Source organism: Tinamus guttatus, unplaced genomic scaffold (assembly GCF_059628265.1).
Source record: "Tinamus guttatus ecotype Peru unplaced genomic scaffold, ASM5962826v1 Tinamus_guttatus_pri_ptg000169l, whole genome shotgun sequence".
NCBI classification, from domain to species: domain Eukaryota; kingdom Metazoa; phylum Chordata; class Aves; order Tinamiformes; family Tinamidae; genus Tinamus; species Tinamus guttatus.
This window is the reverse complement of record NW_028288703.1, coordinates 2,066,704-2,089,218: the sequence shown is the minus strand read 5'-3', so window position 1 is coordinate 2,089,218 and position 22,515 is coordinate 2,066,704. Positions and strand designations below refer to the sequence as shown.

Here is a 22,515-nt window from a genome sequence, read left to right as displayed (position 1 = left end):
GATTAATTAAATGTTTATGAAGCTTTGTGACAGCACTGTGATAAGCACCACAGAAAAACTCACAGAGAATTAAATAATCCTGCCTGTAGAGCTTTGTTTGAATAGTGGGCAGGCAAAAAAGAATTTAAGCTCCACACTAAGCAATGTGGAAAAAAAATCAAATCAAATCCCAAACAGGAGCGCCTTCACAAGGCACTATCTGTCCTCCTAAGCCTTCTGTAAAAAGCAGCCTGATGGTAAGATAAAGAGTGCTCTGTAATATGCATATGCAACATAGAAGCCCAATTTAATTGCCATCCTCAAAGTTTCTTTTCAACACATATTTTGAGCAACTATAATATCAGATTTTTCTAAAAGGAAAATTAAACAAGCAAACCACCCCCCAGGGCTCTGCAGTGCTCCACAGTACAAACGGATGAAGGGTTTCCACGCACACAGCGTGGCTTACATTCACCAGCCCTTCCTGTCTCGTCCCCTTTCCCTGCTCATGCTTCCCTTTACTCCTATGTGGCCTCTCCTCCTGCAGTTACTGCTCACACTCCCATGTGCATTTCCAATACCCTTTTACAAGTACCTACTTGTCCTAAGCTCTTGCCCAACCAGCCTCAATTCCCATATTCTGCCGCCAATATCCACCGCTGCCCTGCACGCCGAGCCTGCCCTGGCAGTGGCCACAGGGCACTCTCCCCTACGCACTGCTGATGCAGAGGCCAGACTTCAGACCCCTCCTCCAGAAAAGGTCACCAGAACTGTCTTACACGCACGCACGAAGTAACATGTCCTGCCCCATCCTTGCCCCATCCCCATCCTGGGGAAACTGAATTCAAAACATGCCAGCTCTTTATCAAGAGCAAAAGCAAAATGTACAAAACATATAAACCAAAAAACATCAAAGCCTGAGGCAGACCTTTAGCTTGCAAAAGCCGTACGTCTCTCAGTTCAAGTCCATTAAGTGCATTAGCAATTAAGATTTGGATTATACGAAGCATCTAGCCACTGAAAACCAGTGCTATCTATTCTGACTGTGTATATATACACACACACACACCATTTACATTAGTGTATATATACACATATATACCTATACATCTGTATTTCTAAAGGTGGCTCATTTTCATTTAGACCATGATCATTACAAATTATTGAAATAGAATTAATGTGAAATACATTCCCCCATACATGTTATTGAATTAATATAAAACAAAAGCAAAGTACAAACACGCTGCTTAGCTAAAGAAACTTCATGATATACCTTTGAAAAGGCTTTATCTATTTCAGATTTTGTTCATGTAGATATTCTATTGAATCATTCCTAATCATATCAAGTATTTTGAAATATACTTTGGGCAATGCTCCTTGTACTACTTGAAACATTGTCTTTCTTGTACAAGAACATTAAAACTGTTTAAAACAGGGAAAAAAAAGGTCAAGTTATTGCTCTTTTGCCTTTTTTTTTTCTTTTTTAAGATATTTAAATCGCCATAAATCAAATCTTCAATCAGGCTATGTTAAGTTCCTGTAGCAAAAAAAGCAAAGCAAATATTGCCACACAAACTAATCCTACTGGCCATGGCAGAAAAGAATCATTGAAACAATTCACGTGTCTCTCCTCTAAGTCAGAACATGTATATTGCAGCATCAAGAAATAAACCCTTGTCATATCTATGCATGTATATTATAGCCTACAAAGTTCAAGGACAACTATTTGCAATTAAAACAGAAGCGCAACAAAAGCGGTAAACATAGCCTCCATTTCCAAACATTTTAGCTCCTTGAATCCTTCCTGCTCTAGTCATTTTGGTTGTGAATTTAAACATCTAAATGGCGAAGCTTTAACTATAGAGAAAAAAAATGCAAACTATAATAGAGAGGTCTCTATACAAAGACAAACTCTGCTCCAGTTTTCCTCTCTGCTCAGCTGCACAACCAGCCCCAACTTCAACTCCCAACACGTTTTCATTGGCCTGTATGTTGCTCTGCCAGAAGTCCTTGACAGCGCGCACTTACCACCGAACTGCCCCCGGGCAGGGCGAGAGCGCTGCTCCACAGCTGGAGAAAGCAGCTCAAAGCCTTCTCCTCCACAGTGATATCACACACTCTTGTCCACACTTGCAGTCACATGAAATGCACATCACAAGATATGTGGATGAATAATTAACAATTTAAACGCACAGAACTTGAACTAAAGTAGACTTGAGCAAAGAACACAAATAATTTCCAGCTATACCATACATTTCTTAAGAGAAATTAAGTATAACAAAAATATAATGGTACTGGAGTCGACAGAACAAACTCCTGATGTGCCTGCAACAGTATTTAGGTCTCATATTTCTAACTATAACAAACTCTGGCAAGTAAATGAAATAAAGGAGACTCTACTACTGGAAAAGCAGAACCTAGCAGTGACCTTGCCCGCCCTCTTTTTCCCCCACCAAGTTCTTTATGTTGAAACTGCATAGATGTCACAAAGTTTTGCAATACTTAAACTTAATACATTTCTTAAACTCAGTTTCTCCAGGGGCATCTGAAGAAATTACATGTAATTTATTTTTATTTTCCAGGCTTTTAATTCTAATGGGTAAACAATCTCATAAATTGTGCCTCAAAACAAGTCCTAAAGCTCACAACTAGAGAGTAAGAACTATTACTCTCCCCCTCCCCCCAAGAGTCATTTTGAAGGCCAGTCTTGCTAAAATGCTTGGATTTGGCAGAGTAAAAAACTTTAAAAATCATTGTAGATGGATAATACTCTTAAAATACATTATCTCCCTGTTATGTGTCCAAATAAGCAAACGCATTCAATCATGTAGATATCATCTTCTCTCTCAGGACAGATTCACTTTTTTAAGCTTTCTCTGAAGTCAGATATTTAGATACCTTATAACACAAAATTGAAAAACTATTCATATTAGAGGTCCTGAAAGGGCATTTTTTTCAGTTGCTTTCACGCGAGAGAAGAAACAATACTATTAAACTGAAGTCACGTGCTTCATATTTTATAAATTACAAATTTATTTTAAAAGACCCATTTTCTAACATTTTCTAATACTGGCAGCATAGTAGAGATACTAAGTTCATATCAACTTCTATTTCCAAAGAACCTTGCAGAGAGGAATATATTCAATTCCCTCCTGAGGCAAGTATCACATCTATATCGCAGCTGGAGAAATCAAGGCAGGAAGATGAGATTTACCTACAGGCACAGGAGCTAGTCAGTTCCTGACTCCTGTGTGGGGCCAAGACCACACCTTCTAACTTTCATCCTGTCTAGTAATTAAAAATAAAAGAATTTTTGGTTTGTGCATTCTTTTCAGGCAGAACCTGTCTGACCTGCTAATTTACTGACAGTGAATTTAAAAGTCACAAGACTGCCAGCACTGGAGAGCCTTTGTTACACGAATCTTGGCACGATGTGTTTTCTGCAGAACACCTATCTCTTTCCTTATTCCAGATTGTAGTCATTCTGCACACTAACCTCTGCAAAACATATAGTTTTGGATGATGTGGGATATAAATTGTGCCAAATTCTCGGTCTAGGCAGGGAAAGCTTTTTCCAGCCATTGGTTGCAGTAAGACAAAGAAACAAATTCAATCGTCACGAAGCAAACAACTGTGACCTGGGTTCCCCTTTTTCTGACCAAGACAGAAGGAAACGTCTCAAAAAGGAACTGCCAACAGTACGACTACCCAGAAAGAACTGTGAGGAAGATAGACACCCTCCAGGGACCACAAGCAAAAAGATTTGATCATCCCATAGTTAAGTGCAGTCTTCATTTACCCTCCCTGCAAAGTCAACTAGTTTCACAGGAGTGAGTGAAGACAGCTAACTCTTGTCACTAAGTCCTGATCTGCAAGCCCAGCATTGCATCAAGTGGTGCTGTGGACAACAAGCCTTGGGTAGCGGACAAATTGCACGGACACTCTTGAACTCTTCTTCACATATCTGGGTAGGAAACATCTGTCTAGTCCTTAACTTTACAAGACAAATACAGCTGAACTTCAGCCTCAGAAGGATTTCTTTTGTAGTTTTTCTAAGTTTAAATTGGGAATATGTTTGACTCCATCAAGATCAAATATAAGCAAGCTAGTTGAAATAAGGACTCCATGTCCACTTATACTAACAACCATTTCATAATACTGTTCATGAGAAAAAGCATTTACAAGACTATGGTCGTTGTAAAAAAATCTGCAGCACAGATGAGCCCAAAATCAAAGTTCATACTGCAGGTTTACCATAAGCCTGCGCCAGCTACAGCAGAAAACCCAACAGTAGCAGCAGGACGGTGTCACCCACGCACACGCACTGCCTCCCTGCGAGCATTACCCCAGCACCACAAACAGGCGCTGAGACTGCGCTGGGGCATCTTCTCCAAGGAGCAACCCTTCCCAGGTCAGGAGCTATAAGATGCTTTGCATTTTTCAGAGCGCAGCAGACATGCCAAGACTAACTTAGTAAGTGTCATTAGTTGTATAAAACAAGAGACCACCTAGGCTGTCTGTATAAAAGACTAACATTTTTCCCTGTCAAAACTACTGTCTAAATTTTTACATAGTTTGCTTTTTTATGTGACTTTCTCCCACAATTTACCACATATTCAACATGAATTGAAAACTCAAAGCTCTTAGAGCTTCAGAAGAGTTTGTGAACTCTATACACTGATCGAAACTTCCCTTCAGGTAGACTAACATGAGAGATAACTATCATGTTATAAAATAATATGTGAACTACACAGATTGCCCGTATTAGCGGATGAGTTGTCCTAATTCAGGCTCCTTCTACACTCTGAGACATCAACCAACTCAAATTAAAACCTACTTTACTTGGGTTTCCCTTGCTTGCTTGGAGCGGGAGGTGCTGCCAGGAGTGTGTGTGCCATGAAGACAATCCCAAGGAAACCAATTAGCCCCAGCGGCCGCATTGCAGTAACTCCCAGTTAAGTACAAGGAAGCTATCTGGGGACTGCCAGAGGTTATTATATACCAGATAATTTATGCGGTTTCAAGGAAAACAAAAAGGCTATCAATAAAAAAAAACACAACATGGTACAATTCAGAGAACTGTTATTTCATAACATACACTCAAAATAAGTTCCGAATCTTTGGATGACAGGGCACAAACTTGTGTAATTTTGTTTACCATGAGCTCAGCAAGACAGTGATTCCTGCTAAATAGTCCAAGTTGCAGAATGGCAGTAGATGGTAATGAGGCTTCCCAGAAGAAATATGCACATATAAAATCTAATACAAGCATTTAATTATTGTATTCACACACTCACCTGCTCAACCCCCTACTACTTCAATTAAAATATTTATCTTTAATCTGATTTAGTTGAACTGGTACAAACTCTAAGAGGACATGAACCAATAAAAATGGTTGTATATAGAAGTAGCTAGTGTTATATAAGGGTACACTGAACTAAGTTTTTTCTGCATGGTTAGAAACTAAGTTAGGAATGAGACACGACATCCCACAACGTGCGTGCTATACACAGAATAACAAGGCTTCAGGAAAACAGCGATGATTATTAATCCATCAAATCAACACTATTTAGGGACTGACAACCTATAAAGAAGGAAGCCACAGTTGAAATGTTTCTGTTTTGTAAGAACCAAAATAAACTTAAATTAGAAAAAAAAAAAAAAGACTGAAATATTATTTATTGCTGGGTGCATGCAACTATTATTTTAAATGTATCAATACACTAATCCAACCAATTTCAGTATATTTTGTTGAAGTAAAATAATCTCATTTGCTTCACAAATAATAAATATTAAATGGATTTCCTCCCAGCCAAATACAAAAAAAAAATAAACTCAATTTCAGCCAATTCATACCAAACATTTTATCAAATGTGTTTTTATCAACTTTACCCTAGCATTATGAACCTCAATGCCAACAATAACTTGCATGCTGCTTTGCATCTTGCAATCTACTGCCTTGCACACAGAGCAGAGAACAAAAGAACCACTGCAAAACGCTACCTCCACAAGAGCGGATGCAAAGAAAATTAGAAGACCACAGAGAATGCAGAGGGCCAGTTCTGAAGACAAGCCTCATATGCTTATCGCAAACACCAGAGTTTGTTTTCATGTTCTGCAGGGCATGAAGCAACTGCTGCAGGGATTAAGGATAAATGCAGCTCGCTCACACGTGCACACCTCATGTGAAGCATTATGCAAAAATCACTGAGTGCGTGCAACCTTGCACATGTGGCTGCCTCCTGCAGCTGCCAGCACACAGGGTTATCAGCAGCTTAGCTCGTGTCCAGCTTGGGATCTGAAGATACCATTTTGGTGATTTAATACATATGCTACTGCTCATCCCCCATCCTCCTCACAATTCATAAGTCATTTAATCATTATTCATTCATTTTCTGTATTTGCACTACTTGGCATTTTCAAAAAGCTGGCAGCGATCCCTACATATGAGAACTCAACTTCTGCTCCCTTCACACCCCTAGCCTGAAAGAACGCATGTGCATATTTGTCTATCACTCATATATAGACAGATAGGAACCATATTGAAGCTGTTACTGGGTCATTAGAAACAATAAACACGTTTGTCCTTTTTTATGTAATAAATACAGGTGTGCAACTGTTTTCCTACAAACTACTGGTTTGTTTTTAGCATTTTGCCAGCCAAAATTCTGTTTTCATTAACCTTAGCACAAATTTACACAATTAGCACAAAAATTACATGCTCTGTGTGACCCTGTATGTGCAGGGGGGCCTGGACTATATGACCTCTAAAGGTGCCTTCCAACCTTAATGATTCTACATCTCTAAATCCAGAATAAAGAAACAAATTCATTTCTGAACAGATCTGGCAAGGACATATGTCAGACAACTAAACCACAGGACAGGAAAAAAAAAAAAAACCATCATCAAATGGAAATACACATGCACTCCTCTGAAACATCTACATCTACCACATGCTTTCATAAAATAATGGTTAGGAATACTATAGGACAAGGTCTGAACACAAAGTGATATTTTTTTTTATATATATATATTCTGAAGGTAGTGACCTTTGGAAAAGATGACCTCACAGAAGATGCTATTCCCACATATACAATTATTACAAACAGCTTACATTCTCTCTAGAAAAGGGAAGAATGACTAGACATGACAAGCTGGCAAGCTGTCCTCAAACCAAAGGAGCTGCGGAGCATTTTTGAAGCCTAGTTGGCCCCATCAAGCCCACACCAAGTTTCCTGAGCTAATAATAGCTGCTGGAAAATAGGAAATTAATAGTACATGCTGGGCTTGCTCAAAGTCATATGGATAATTTGAGGAGAGGGCTGAGGAAAACTGATCTTAGCTGACAAAGAACCAAAGCTGCTGATTCGGAACCAATATTGTGCATGTTCATTATATTAACTGAAACTGCTTTATTTCTATTTCTATTCCAGCACAGAAACAAATCACAATCTCCTTGAAAACATACGATACAAACATTTCTAGCTTTGGAAGCTTGACCAAAAAAAGTAGTTACTCGGTATTGTCACAGTTTCAAGAAAACAAAACCTAGTGTGCATGATGAAATTTAACCATTTAAAACAAGAGCACCAGGAAACAGGAAAGATTATTTCTGTTCAACTACTGTTCACAGTTTCTATCACTAACAAAGTAATAAATTTATCTTAACCAAATTAAATCTTAACATTAAACTAAATTTAATTACAGTCTTATTGAAGCACAATCATCTAATACAATATTATTTAGCAGACAGACAGAAATTAACTGTCTAATGCAGTTTAGGGTTTTTCGGAGTCTTTTCATAAACGTGATATTAAGTTTAAAATCCCAAGTGTCCAAGCTGAAAATCAGAAGTGTTTAAAAAAAAAAAAATTCACACAGTGGGGAAGCACAGTAAATCACTTTCACAATTAGCAAAATCAGAAGCAATTCTTTTTGGTTTATGGCTGTCAGAAGTTTCTGTAGTGACACTATCATTGTTGTAGACCAAATTTGTAAATAAAGATTGTGCTAACACAAGTAGCTGGGTTTTGATTCAGCAGCAACAGAGGGAAAACTTAACAGTTCGGACAAAAGCAAAAAAAAAAAAAAAAAAGAAAGGGGGGGTAGTTTTCTATTTGAGAAATATGTTCTCTTCTGCATGAAACAAAACATTGATTTTTTACAACAGAACAAAAGCAGCGAGTTAGCAAAACAGAGAGAGTTGACAGTATCTTTCTCTTATTTAATTAGGACCCTACCATTAATTAGGATACTTATACTAGAAAACCTATATTCAGATTCCTCTGCTTCAGTTCAGAATTTGAATGGCATACCATAAATAAAGTCTGGGTTCCTAGAAAGAAGAAAGAAAATAATAAACAGATGGCTATTATCAGAAAACTCACATATTTCTTTTTCTAACAGAAATTTATATATTCTGTAATCATTTCACTGAAGACTGTACAACTGAAAGGAGTCAGTAATGCATAGGAGTGTATAGTAAGTTTCCACACTGCACTGCTTCTAAGCAAATTGTCTTTATAACTTGAAGTGTTCCAAACATACTGTGCATGATAAACACTATGTACGCAAGAGAAATCACCTTTTTGTTTCAGTATATGGTCTTTACACCAAAAGAGAACGCAAAGTTTCCTTGGATAGTGTTTCTTAAATATCATCTTCCATTTTGCTTGCAGGAAAAAGTATCTGCCTGCATAAACAAAACACAGAATTGCTATACAGCACCAAAGATATTATCCTTCCCAAACAGCCTTACTTTGCCACTCCAGAATGTATGGCATCCAGCGGGGAGAACGGGAGCAATGGGAGGGATGACCTGCCTACTAGCAACAGGCAACAAGGAAGTCGTAAAGCATTCAGCTCCTCACATTTCCAGAGAAAAAAAGACAAAAAGCTGCAATAAGAAATTCTAAATACAAGAAAAATTATAAACAACTGAAAATATCCCAAATGTGAGGCATTTTTGACATATTTTATCTCCTTTTCCCTTTCCTTTTGCCAATTCTACCAACCAAGGGGAAAAAAAAATAAAAGAGAACACAAGCTTTTCATGTGTGTGCAGAGATTTCTGAGCTTTCCCCAGTTCTCTATGTTCTTAAAGACATGGAAGAAACATCCTCGGAAAACACTCCGCCTTACACAAGTTGGACTGAAATGTTTCTAATTAAGGAAGGACGCTTTCTTGGTTTTAGTGAATTAAAACCAATAATATTCCCTACCTTAAGAATGGCCATCCTAGTATGTTACCATATACTTTCATCTAGGCACATATCGTTTAGCTGTAAAAACTGTCAGTTTGTGTAATCTCCATCTCCTGCCAGAAGACTTATTTATTTGTTTCAAACTGCAGGGCATTAACAAAGTATATGATTATAAAAAGGACAACACAGAGTGCAAAGTCCCAAGTATAGCGTTTCAGAACCAACAACCATGTAGAGGCATGTGCATTGACAAGTTCCATATGTTTGGGTATGTGCTATCACACTTAACAATATGGTATTCAGTCAGCTGCAATTTTGAGAGCAATGGTTGGTATCTGATGACAAATTCCATTCTAGTAAGAAGATTCCTTCCTCTCTCTGTGCCAAAAAATATTTAAAGAGATAGAGTTTCAGAAAACATAATTCACTTGAAGGTAATACCACCAACCATGGCAAGTATTTTGTCACTAATTAGCCTAAAGCAATTCAAAAAGAAAAGCCATATTGTTTGGCTGACATTGGTCAAAAACGCTTGGCAGGCAGTTTTCTGAGCTGGTGCAGCTTGGGTAGAAACATCTGGTATGTTGAAGGATGCTACAGCATGTTTACAAACTGGAGGCATTTGAACTTCTTGCAAATGCTTTTTTAAATTCATTTGAAAAATGTTTAGACACTTTTGTTCTTGAAGGCATTACCATCACTCCACTGACTATGCTAATGGTGTTCGACTGCTATTAAAATACATGTAGGCACCAAGCAGACAATTGCCCCATTTTCCAGCCTATTTAACAAGTTGAAAACATAACTCTAATTGTTCTTTATTTCCTTGCTACAATAAACTTTGAGTAAAGAAGGGTGAAACTTTCTGGGAAAAGGAATTAATTTTAAAAAGAATCAATTATCCCATTTAACCCTCCTGTTTTCGAAAATCATAAAAATGATTACGCGGCCCTGATACCATTCACAGAAAACAATACTTGAAAATAACGTAATACATTCTGTATATTATTTGCACAATTATTGTATTACAAGTAATACAAATCTACAAACAGCTAAAGGTTTCTGAAAAACGCAGGGGAGAACGTCAGGAGAGTTCACCCCACTTTCATAGGAGAAACAATCGTAAAACACTGCATTTTTCCTCGTCTCTCACCCAGTAAAAGAAAAGCCCTTGGAGCAGAAATCAAGTGGAAAACAGAAGAGCATGCTGGGCTGGTTAATAGGAGAAATCTAAGAAACACTGACAAATCCTGATTTAAAAAAAGAAAAAAAAAAAAAGTGAAGAACAATGAGAAATGCTGTGAAATTTATATAGGCAAGGTCAAAAAACAACAACAACAACAAACACTTTAGTAACATGATTACTTTGCCCTTGTGTACAAAACACTAGTGCAGGTGAAAAAGGTTGATAATGCTAGAAATATGCCATCATTAGTGTCTTCAGCACATATAGCCACATTCAAGTTTAATTTTACTAAATACATACTTTGGTTTGTATTTAAAGATAATAAAGTTACAACACCTTCAACAGTGTTAAGAATAAACCAATAAATGGTTCTCAAACCAATCTATAGTCTGGGAGTAAAACTTTTTTTAGGATAAGCTATCCAAAGCAACCAATTACTGCATCTATAAGGGATGGTAAACAGCACAAAATTCACTCTCCTGATTGACATTAATGCAGAACAGCAAAAAATTATTTGTAGGGCTTGTCTATATGTGGTTAAAAAAAAAAAAAAGAGGATTAGGGCAGGGATTTTAAAGCATAATAATTCTTCTGTACTAGAAATACCACCGTTTGGGCCAGTTTAATTATCAGTAGTGGATTAAACTAAGCCACATAAAAGGCTGTTGGCAAAAAAAAAAATAACGGTCTTCACAGGCAAGGAGTGGGGAATAGCAATTCCAGGCTTCCACGTACACAGGAATGGCACACACAGCTCCAGTAGTACATGCACAAGGAGCATGGTTTTATCCAAGACAAACTTTTTTCTATATAGTTCTCCATCATATCAAAATATAAATCAAGCTGTACAGATATGGATCTTGCTCGGCTATTACCTGGACCTTATCTGCTGTGCTATTTGTTAGCCACTTCCAAACCTTTCATTTGCTTGTGGAAGCCATGAGCCCGTCGGGGACGAGCACCTGCGAGACGACCCGCTGCTGACTGCATGACGGGCAGTGTGTTTCCTCTCTGCTGAGATGAAAGACTCAGTTTGGACAAGAGGTAAACAGTGTACTCCACTAGGCAATGACTTTGCCCTCTGCTTTAACTCCTACCACCTCTAAAGGAGTATCTATTTATCTTTGGTTGGCTGGGTGTTTTAAACACACTGATCCATTACACCAAGATCTAAAAAAATAAATGTTTATACCAAAGTGGTAATAGTTACAAATAAAAAATTACTGTAATCGCTTGTCTTCCATAATTGACTATTTCCTTGACAAAGTAGTTAACCAAATGAGTTTCATAAATATTCCTTGATAAGAAGTGCAGAGTGATTTAAACTGGCAGCTGTTGAAATGACTGCCAGCACAGCCCATGAAATGAAAGAGGTGTCCTTGAAAATAATGCACAGTGCAAACATCACTGAAGGGGAACAATCACCTTACTGACCTAGGTGGGGGGGGAAAAAAAAAAAAAAAAAGAATATGGTCAGATTCGAGTTTGTTTAAAGAAACCAACAAACCAGCAACAATTCTGGGAAATCTAAATAGCCATACCTATAGCCAGTGCACTACAGAAATAACCTGACATCAAAGAGATCCTTGATGTCAGAAAGAATTGGGTTACAAATAATGGAAATGTTCCTCCTCAGAATATATTTAGACAAACAAGAATAAAATGAAATCGCCATCAACTTCAGGAAATAAACCCCATTCTTGTCAGAAGCCTCTATTACACTGCTTGGATACAGTAAGTGCACATGAAGGCTGCTAATTCATAGAATGAATTTGAACTTGAGATCAGGATGGGATTAAAGAACAGCAGGGTGCAAAAGTTGGTAATTTAATAGGTCTGTCAAGGGCTTGTGCACAAATACTACTAATACTTTTAAGAAAGTTGTAGCAAGAAATATTGATATGTATAAATAAGAGACCATAACCAATTTCAACTAGTTTAATTCATATAGGAGCATGCAAGGTCAAAAATACTCAAAATACCTCAAAAATACTATATAAATATTATACATATATTCCTCAAAATGAATTAGATGATAGGAAAAAAAAAAAAAGACTACCTTCACCTCTCTTATAAAAATGTAATTGTAAAGAACTTTGAAGAGGAATAATTTTGAGCGATTATCATCAAAATGGATGGCATCTTAGTGCCTAAAATGATCTTTAAAAAGTGAAAAGTCGACTGTATTCCACTTTTACATGGCATATAGCTTAGATGAGAATATATGAGTTAAGCCGAACTATTTTCAGAAGCAGATTTATTGCCTCACTGGAATTTAACTTGACAGTATTACCCTGTCAGTATAGCATATTGGCTGCATTTCCTCTCCTCCCCATTCAAAAGCAAAATAAAATTTCAAGCATAAGAGGCACAAAGGGCATCAGGATTTAGCTGTTAAATATACTTCTATTCGAGCAGAAAAATAAACACTCTACCTACGGTTAGGTAGAGTGTTTCAGAAGCTTAATCTCTGCTCAAAACTTCGGAAGTGGGAAACATCACATGGTATCATTACCAGTGACAGAGAACCTGTTGCAATTTTGTTGTTGTAGTTGTAGTAATGAATCAACAACCAATTTATCTGGATGTGCTACCTAAATAGAAGAAATGTCACTGTAATAAGTTCAGTGACTTCTTTAGATTCTAAACACCTAAAAATAATCTTAATGAGGAAGGAAAAAAAAAAAGAAGAAAAGAAGAAAAAAAGAAAAGAAGGAAAAGGAAAAATAAGTGGTTGCACTCCAGGCCATTCTCAGCAGAGAAGTGCATTACAGGATACAGAAATATGGAGAAGCACTGCTGAACATCTAAGAGCAGAACACCAGACACTTTAAACCTGAGGATAATTGCTCAATTCAAAATTAAGAACTGCAACCTGCTGGCACCCATTCAACAACACTGAATGATATCTGACTAGTACCATTTCCGTGAACACTAAGTAGTGACACAAGAAAGTTCAGTGACTTGTCAGGATTCATTATAACTTCCTTTTAGCACTTTTTTGCGCTGTGCTGTAGCTTTCTTAGTGCACAAGACGCACAAAGGGACAAATTCAGAGACATCTGAAGTTAGAAGCTGCAGAGTGGCATAAATCTAATAAAATCTAAGTGGTGAGACTAAAAGAATGTAAATGAGAACCAGATATGCATCAGCTTCCTCACACGCAAGTTGCACTGATTTAGACTCCCTCTGGCTTCTCTAAATCCTGCCCAGTGTCCCTGCTCCATGGATCTCAATATCAAACTCGAGCAAGAGTCTCAGGAAGTAGTCAACCACAACAGATGCATTTAAAACTGAAGAAAACTGAGAACGCTAAAATATATACATATACACACAAATATACATATAAACAAGAAAGTCTAAGAATTTGCCCCTTCTACAAACATGTCTTGAAGAGAAATCTCCCAGACCAAAATCATGGCAAAAATAATTTCTTTGGAACTTTCAGCGCTGTTCATTTTGCCAGCAATAGTCAGTAAATGTAGTAACCAACTAAATCATCTCACTGTACAGGGATCGTTCTTATGTTTGTTCTTATGCAGAAGCAAGGTGAACATGAAACAATAAAACAAATCTTCATAAAGCAAAAAACAATTATATAGAAAAGTTCATCGGAATATGAAATCTTCATTTTTCAAAATTCTGAGTGAGCTACAGTTATCTTTATCATTTGAAAGTACACCAAAATTCTGGGACTTGATCTCCAAATATATAGTGTTTATTACTTCAATTATTTTTAAAAGTTGATTAACAGCAGCAGTAAACCAATTCTTGAATTCAATGTACGAAGCCTCGATCTTTCAAAAAGATACCTACTAAAAAAAAAAGTTAAAGAATTAGAGACTATAAAAGATAAGCTTCATTCCTTATGCATCTTTCAGTAACAGTGAAAACAAAATGAAGTGCTCATTACTAATGATATAACCTACCACTTCATTTTTACACACTGAAAAGGAATCCTTGCAGTCCTATACAGGTTCCTCTGTGTTCATAGGAAGCAATAAGTCTAGCTGATATTATTAGGGAGTGAGAGTTCTCAGCTCTTTCTCATCTTGACAGGAGCTCAGTTACCTTTTTTTTTTTTTTTTTCTCCTATTAACAATGCAAACACAATTAAAAAGAGCGAGACACCTTTATTTGGGTTGCTAAATTCATTTTTGTAATAGCAGGAATGATTCTTGCATACCAAACAATTCAAAATGCAACATATTGTTTTGTGACTAAGGAAAAAACTCTTTTAAGCTCTTCTGAAAACATATTTCTACATGACTTAGATTCAGCAAGCTGCAAAGGTCAATAAAGCCAGTGCCTACTCTGATACACTGTGCAAACAGAGTAAGGTAGAGAAAGTTTCAGACTTACGTTTCTCATCATCAGCATGTACTAGAGATGCTGCTCTCGACAAAACATCCAATGGAGTCTCCATTCCTCACTGGATCCTAGAAAATTCAGAGTCGAAAAGTCTTGAATTGTATGAAGTTACAGTTACAGTACAAAATATACAGTTATTTGGCATTAAATTGCAAATGCTATCATCTTACCTACAGCCATTACAAACTCATCTTTACCTACACAGATTATCCTTTTTTGTACTGAAATAGTTCAGTAGTAGAGAAAATAATTTCTGATTCCCCTAAATCTTGTTATCTTTGGTGATCTTTCCCTCTGCTGTTTTCAAAGAGTGAACTTCCAGAATGATTACCACAACAAACAACATAGTAATATACTTGCTCCAGCATACACACATATGGTTTTGTATAAATAATAAACAGAATGATAGAGGGAAGAATAAGCAAATCCAGACTTCTGCTGCTTTTTTCATGTTATATTAGCAGAGATTTTGTTTAAAACAAGTCATTACTGAAATCAAAGTAACATCAGCACCAGTCTTCCTAAACAGTCTTCATTCAAAAGAAACCAGAACACCAACTCTCAAGCACTAGGCTGAAGCTGATGGCCACTGCTCCTGCACTTTGCAGCAGGTTAGCTGCTTTAGCTTGTTGGCTTATTTTTGCCTCCCACATGCCTGTCTTACACCCCAATCAACAGCAATTTCAGACAACATTCAAGGATGCAACTCATCTGAAGCAGAAGAGATAGACGGCCCAATTATCTACGTCAGTGTAAATTGCTTTAGTTCCATAATATTCATTTAGTTACATAATATTCAACACATAATCAAAAACTCTGTTAAAAAGCCAACAGCTTTTGTGTGATTGCTTTTAGGTAAGAAGGCAACAGAACAAGCAGAACTGATATAGAAACAGAGAAAGAAAGAGTAAAATCCAAGATTGCTAACAATTTGGACTTTTTTCACCTTAAAAATATGTTATTCTGTTGTAAGAACATAAAAAATGTTTTTTAACTTGCTTTTCAGCGTTACTTAAAAAAAAAAAAAAGGTAGTGGCAACTACAGAAATCTCAAACACATGTATGTAGACTTAACAACAAGCATATGTTTGGGAAGCAATTTCCTTGACTTTGCACTATAAATAATAAACTTTATCCACCATCTCTCTTCCTAAGAAAAGTCAAAGGCTTTAAAACTAACCTAAGATTTTATAAGTTATTTTTAAATATATTTTTAAGCTTCCAAAAATATTTTCAATAAAGAACTAAATCCAATCTTGTTTCCATAGGAGTATATAAGAAGAGATATACTTAAAATACCTAACTAGAGTGGTTTCAGGACAAAGAAAGTTATTCTTCCTCCCTGTCAAATTCAGCCCTTGCTGAAGAACAATATTTTAAAAAAGCTAATAAAAACCAATTAACTTTTTATTTAAAGATGGAGTAAAAGGGGTAAATGTTTTAGAAAATGAGATCTTAAATTCTTACTCTAGTAAGTCATCAGTAAACACATCTTCACATCACACTCTCCTAAACCATAGCCAACAGTGTTCACCAGAGAAGCCTTAGAGAATCATAGAATGCTTAGGGTTGGAAGGGACCTCTAGAGATCATCTAGTCCAACCCCCTGCACACGCAGGGTCACCCAGAGCACGTGGCACAGGACTGCATCCAAGCGGGTTTGAAGATCTCCAGAGAAGGAGACGCCACAACCTCTCTGGGCAGCCTGTGCCAGTGCTCTGTCACCCTCACTGTTAAGAAATTTTTCCTTAAGTTCCTGTGGAACTTTTGGTGCTTCAGTTTCCGGCCATTTCCTCTAGTCCTATCAGTGGCCACCACTGAAAAGAGACCAGCACCAGCCTTCATTCTACTTGATATCTTAGGCCTTGATGCTTCTTTTTTCCGGACTTTAAAATAGCACCACTTATTTCTCTCCAGACTGTTCATTACTGACTTTCCCATACATATTCCCGTAAGAGAGTAAAAATGTACAAGGAAATCTTTTGATTAAGACACGTCTGATTAGATGACGCAGCTACACCAAATTGATACTTTTAAGCACCAAATTTAGCACTAACCAGCTTCATGCTACATTTCAAAGAAAGTAATAAAAAATTTTGATCAACTTTTTATAAAAATCACTTTGCTACGGAATAATACAAAGGATATTATGGCCTGCCTTTCAAAAAACACCAATTACTGTTTTCTTTAAATTTTTCACTACTTTTCAAATAATAGGAGCAGCAGATGCTCAGTTCTTCTCCAGAACATGCTCCTAGCAAGAGCATTAACTGGTGACAGAAGTCGAGGAAATAGGAACCAAATCTTAATTCTATGCAGGAAACTAGACACTTTAGAAACAACTGCAGTAAAACTGGTCTTTTTTTATATACAAACAGTAAATAATTTTGTGGCTTTGCATATCCTTAGAGTTTACACCATACAAAAGCTACAGAATGGCTTCTCAAAGAGTTAATGTCTTGCACAGAATGCGGTTCCCAGATGAGAGCAGCTAAGGCAGAGCTCTGCAGATCCCAGGCTGTGATTCCACATATGCTGGGAGTTTTTCAACATGCTGCATGCATTTGCAGTTATGAAAATTATCTTCAAGAACCTATAAATTTCCAGGGTGTTTTGCAAATGACATGGAAATATCCTTCCATCCTTAAATTAAACAGTCAATGATAACAGCTCAGAAAATAAAAATCACTTATGAAAATGAGAGTGGAGGAATCTCTACTTAGATACTTCAAAGCCCAATTGCCTCCCCGCAAGGACAGCAACCACTGCAGCTACTCCACAACACCCTGCAAAGAACAGCCTGATTGCTCTCAGTAGAACTTTGTCTCCCAAAGAATAGTTTGATTTCCAGGGCTTTACTTCGTTCTGGATCTATCACACAGATTTCAGACATAAGCCACTTAAGCCTTTATGCGACACAGAGGCCTGTCTGTCTCTTGCCTGCTGCAAGAACTGACATGAACCCAAACTGGAGTTTCATGAGGAAAGCAAGTATTCCTGTTAAAAGTACAACACTTGAGCCTAGGTGCAAGAATTACTTTATACCCAGACCTCAAAAGGGAGTACAAATGGCTAGCAGAATACAAAGTACACAGACTTAACTTCCTCTGGATAAATCTGACAAAAACTATTGAAACAGTCTCATATTTACAGCACAGCTTTCACTGTCAGATATAAAGAGAAGCCAGCCTGAAGTACTATTCTTACACTAAATTTTTTAAAAGTATCTAATATTTTTATCCACTGTCATTTCTAGTATTAGCTTAAAATCTTCCCTATTCTGCTTGTTCATCAGAGCTATTATTTCCATTCGACATTCCTCTATTCTGTCATGTCAACAGCATCACAGCAGGAAAATATTCTGAAAGACAGTAAAAATATTAACGAGTGGAATGTAAAATCATATTTAAGAGACAAAGCACCTGAAAGATAAACCCAGTTACTAAATATTGCACTAACATTGATCCACTAACAAGTTCTTCACATAAGATCTGCATTTTAAGAACTTAGCACTCATTAGGTAAACAAAACTGGACGCTACTTTCCCTCTCCTTTGTAGGCTTTTGCAAATACCAGACACATCAGAGTACCTCAGCTTAGCAGTACCTAACCACTAGCATTTTTGAAGACAACAGCAATACAGAGCTTAAAGCTTCTAAAAATTAACGATGAAGGAGGTTTCATGGATTTTTACAGAAGTAGCTCCTAAGCATCAAGGAAAGCATGCAGGGAAAAACCCTAATGTTGCTTGCTTGAAACATAAGTAAATAGGCACTGGAACCAGAGACTAATGGCAGACTGGACAATGAGACATTCACCGAAACCCACAGAAGTTATTATTCACAGTGGGAGTATGTCAGAAAAGATTTGAAATAAAGACAGGAATGTTAAACTTGAATGAACGAAAAGGAAATTGTGAAGGAATAGAAAGCAAAGAAAACTATGAGAGATTATGTTTGTGGCAGCTCTCTGGGTGGATTTTGTCTAGACAGAATCTTAACCAATAACCAAAAGTAACCGAGTTAAGAGATGACAGAACCAGGGCCTGCACAAAAGAGGTGATACACAGAAAGAAATATCAAGGATTAGGCCACAGTTTGGACATGAGGACTTCGGAAAAGGTTATAGGCACAAGGATACTTGAACTACAGGCCTAACTGGCAGCAGGACAGCAGCACGGTCAACTGCCACTACAACAAAGTTGGTAAGAAAAGTCCAAGAGCAGACACTTAGACACCTCTTAAACATGCTGAATATGCACTAGAGGCTCATCCTCGCAATGCTAGAGAGAGAGGCTGAACATTCAGAGGACTTAGAGAAAAGTCTAGTAAGTTAATTCATATCTGTGGCAGAATTTCAGAGGGAGGCTGGAAGGAGGCGAGAAGTGGCTCAATAAGAAAGCCCTTCGCACCAACAAAAGGCAGCAAGCCAGGAATGGTCAGACACATAAGGAACAGCCAAGGAGGAAGGCAAGAACATATGGAAAAAAAAATAATTGAAGAACATGGTCAAATAAGTCAGAAGTAGCTGGCATCTAGGAAGATAACTAAAGTACTTTCTAGCCAAATCCCACAAGCAGAAGTCACTGGAGAAAAAGAGATATCTTCACTGATTCCAATGTAAGGAAACTAAACTGAGGAAGAAATCCTGACATAACTAATCAGATCAGGCAGAGAGTCTACGGAGCAAAGCAAGATAAAACAATAGTCTGATGTAAAACAAGGTCAGGATCTTTTAGCTTTAAGACGGGATAAAGTAAAGCGTATCTGTACTGTAAAGGAAAATACTCACATTGTGTCCAAAACACCTCCACAAAAGCCACAACACGTCTAAATTCCTTCAAATGCACCTACATCAGAGCTTATTTACGGACAAATAAATCCCAAGCTGAGGTGCCCAGAGCAAATGCTAACTGTAAATTTGCAGTGGAGATTGTGATTACCGTCAGCCAGAAATCTTTCTTCACTTACAACAGTAAAATGCTCATAGAGAGCTAAGGCTATTAGACCAAAGGAATAATCAAAATATCACTTACACATGTATTTATTCTGTATCCTGTTTGAAATTGTACTGTGTTATTTGTGTTTCCTTGACATACAAATCCTCTTTAACAAGGTAACATCCCCATCTCAAAAGCTATTAACAACTGCACCTGAATTCAAAGTAACAGACACCAGAAGCTAAGGCTGAAAAAAAAATCTAATCTGACCTCATCTTGTATCTGCAAGATGGTTCGGTTCATCACTTAGATGCTCTCTTGCAAACATACCATGTAACACCGAACCATAATAGCTGGAACTGAACAGATACTACTACTTTTAACAGGAAACCTTCAGATGTAGCTGAAAACAAACATACCCTTCTCAGTATCTCCAAAGTGGATTAGTCATCAACACTATATCCACTTAAACAAGGTTTTCCTAATGCCTAACAAAGTGCTTCTCCAGTAACATGCCCCAAAGGTCTCTACGTACTATTTTCTATCATCTTTCACAACTCTAAACAGGTTAGACTGTCAGTTACACCTTTTTCAGCACCGCCTGGTGTAAAGGCAGGTGGTAGCCTTCACGCTGTTGAGCGTACCTGAGCTGAGAGAAGGGCAGTCTGCAAAGGACAACTCTACAGCCTGTCCCCCAGGATACTTGTGCTGGAGGCACAAGCAATTCAGCAACAGTTATTTCAGCACAGCCTCAAAAACTCCAACCAAATAAACAAGCAAATCTCCACGGAGACACACGTTACAGCCCCGCACAAGTTCTACCCAGAGTCTAGCAGATCAGATTGACATTTTACTTGTCTCTTAAATGAGCTCTCATAAACAGAGCCAGACCCCAATATGATTATAACTGGTGCATCAACCAGAGGAAAAACAGGCACATGAGACTGCCACAAATCAAAGAGGACTAGAAATAGCCTCAGAAGTAGATTGGAAGGTAGATAATAAAAATACAGATCAAGAAGTCTGAGGAATAATCTAGAGGAGGAAAAGGCCAGAGATCACTGCTAGATTTTAGGCAGCTCTGTCTAGAACAGTTCAATGCATCGCAGTCTGTAAAGGGAACTTGGCGGAGATTTCACTACCTATACACCTAACAGTCTTTAACAAACTGTTTCTCTGATGGTAGAGTAAACCTAACAAAAATGTCACTGGAGAACTCTAGAACACTTGTTCTGTTACTTCTATGTGGCTTAATGAAAAAAAAATCAATCAAACAAACAAAACACCTCCTGTTTTTCCTTATTCCTGATAATGCTGAAGCACTAAGAGAGCAGAAGGAAAGCATGCTGGCTTCACGACTTTCTCAGGTGTCGTTAGAGGCAGTTTGTTAAATTCCTGTATGTTACAACCTCCAAAGGCAGCGTAGCAGTGTCACTGCAAACTGATCACGCCTTAGAAACATCCTACGTACAAATAAATGCACTCCTTAAAAAAGGAAACACACTACGTACTAGTAGTTCAGCTTGGTTGAATTTATAGCAGCAAAGATTAGAAACATATATAAATAAATAAGAAGGGATCCCTGGCCGGAGCTGCGGGGAGCCGCGGACCACCGGCCCTGCCCTCCCGTCGCGACCTAAGGAACGCCGCAGAGCGACCGTTAGCGCCGCCGCCAACGGCCGCGCGGCCCCTCCCCCCGCCCCGAGGCACCGCAGCTCAGCGGAGCGGCCCGGGGCTTCCCCGCGCGGCTCTCGTCGCCGAGAGGAGCGCTCCGGCGTTCCGGGGCCTGGGGCGCCCGCAGCGGCACCTGTGCCCGTCCTCCCGCCGCGGAGCTCCCGCCAGTCCCGCTGGTCACTCACCAGGGCGCTGCGGGCGAGCGGCGGCGGCTGCCCCGCGGCAGCGCGGCGGAGCGCACGGCTTGGCCGGCGGCGGAGCGGGCGGCGCCTTGTTTACTGCGGGCCGGGCCGCGGCGGGGCGGCCCCGCGGCGCGGAGCGGAGCAGGCGCGGCCGAGCCCGGCGCCTGTGGCCCCGGCGCCGCTCGCTGCTGGAGCCCGAGAGGAATCCCAGGAATGATGGAATCCTGCGCCTAGCAGGTGGGGAGAGCGCGGCTGCCCCATTGGCTGCGCCCGCCTATGAGGTCAGCATAATTAGGGAAATGAGCTGCTGACATCACATCCTCGCAGGTAGCGCCGCGCGCCGCGCCGCGCGCAGGAAGCGGCGGACGGGCCCGCCGGGGCGGGGCTTGCGGCGAAGGGCGGGGCTTAGGACAGAGGCGGGGCTACGGGACCCTCTGCCCTGCTCCTATGGGGGGCGGGAGGGAAAAAAACAAGGAGAATATACATATATATATATAAAATATATAACTAAATATGAGGCGTGCAAGTAGGAAGCAGATAGCGTAAGCACGAGATACAAAGAAAGGGTGAAGAGGCGATAAGAAGTAACCCTCAGCTTTCCAAACTAATTCAAGATCTTGCATGATAAAATAGAGATGATAAGAAAACCACCAGAAAGTTCTTCCCATGGGAGCCATCCAAGCATTAAATGTAGACTGCTCCTCTCTTGAACGTTGTGTGGCCAGACATTGTGAATGTGTGTGGCAAGACATTAAAATACTGCAGTATCTTACACTGCAATATTTTACACTACAAAGGTACTCTAAAGAACCTGCTTAGGCTGTCCAACACATAGGGAAAATTACTACAGAGCATGGCAAAACACTATACACATGTTCTGTTGTCCACTGCCAGTTGGAAAACACTGTACGGAGTCAGGTTCAATAATACTACATTTTACAATTACAAATGCTGTAAGGAACTCAAGGGCTTTTGCACAGC

General features: G+C 38.8%; 1 protein-coding gene across 1 annotated transcript in view; it reads right to left on the bottom strand.

The window, feature by feature from the left end:
* The window catches only part of VGLL4 (vestigial like family member 4), a 73,873-nt gene extending 52,314 nt beyond the window's left edge, over positions 1-21,559 (bottom strand). Inside the window, exons 1-2 of the mRNA XM_088522883.1 lie at positions 21,538-21,559; positions 14,731-14,807 (exon numbers count right to left, since the gene is read on the bottom strand). Of these exons, the coding sequence (XP_088379009.1) occupies positions 14,731-14,794 (64 nt within the window). The 5' untranslated portion in view covers positions 14,795-14,807; positions 21,538-21,559. The remainder of the gene's footprint in view (positions 1-14,730; positions 14,808-21,537) is intronic.
* Between the last annotated feature and the right edge of the window lie 956 nt (positions 21,560-22,515).